The sequence below is a fragment of the Myotis brandtii genome, unplaced genomic scaffold (genome assembly GCF_000412655.1).
Source record: "Myotis brandtii unplaced genomic scaffold, ASM41265v1 scaffold207, whole genome shotgun sequence".
Taxonomy (NCBI): Eukaryota; Metazoa; Chordata; class Mammalia; order Chiroptera; family Vespertilionidae; genus Myotis; species Myotis brandtii.
In genome coordinates, this window is record NW_005357736.1 from 185,979 (window position 1) to 186,549 (window position 571).

At 71.5% G+C, this 571-nt stretch overlaps 1 protein-coding gene across 1 annotated transcript in view; it reads right to left on the minus strand.

The window, feature by feature from the left end:
- The window catches only part of COL7A1 (collagen, type VII, alpha 1), a 48,956-nt gene that overhangs the window by 44,331 nt on the left and 4,054 nt on the right, over positions 1-571 (minus strand). Inside the window, 2 exon segments of the mRNA XM_014538979.1 lie at positions 54-183; positions 272-435. Coding sequence (XP_014394465.1) covers positions 54-183; positions 272-435 — 294 coding nt within the window.

Consider the following 571-nt stretch of genomic DNA (forward strand, 5'->3'; position numbering starts at 1 on the left):
GGGGGTACTGGGGTGGGGGGTGAGCTGGGGGGGCCGAGGGTAGCAGAACTCACTGGTCCGCGCCGTCCCGCTCACGGCCTCCCCGATGCTGTTGGCGTAGAGGGCGACCACGGTCACTTGGTACTCGGTCAGCGGCTGGAGGCCCTGCAGCCGCGTGCTGGTCTCGCCGGCCGGAACGCGCACCTGCCCGGGGTCAGAGGTCACTGCACTTTGCCCAGCCCAGTCCCCATCCTCCACCCTCCACCCTCCCCTCCCCTCCGGACATCTTTACCTCCCGCCGCTCGCTGGGCACCGGCTGGCCCAGGCCTGTCAGGGGCGTGTACTGGACCTGGTAGCCGCTGACAGGGCCGCTGGCCGCTGTCCACTGCACCCGCAAGGACTGGCTGCTGGGCTCGGACAGCACCAGGTCCCGCGGGCCAGAGGGCGAGACGTCGGCTGGGAAGGCGGGGGATCAGGCGCAGGGTCAGGGGTTGGTGCTCATGGTGAGGCGTTGGGGTCAAGGGTCAGAAGGCAGCACCCTGGGTTTGGGGTCAGAGCACACAGGGCGGGGCCGGGGCGGAGGGCGGGCGGG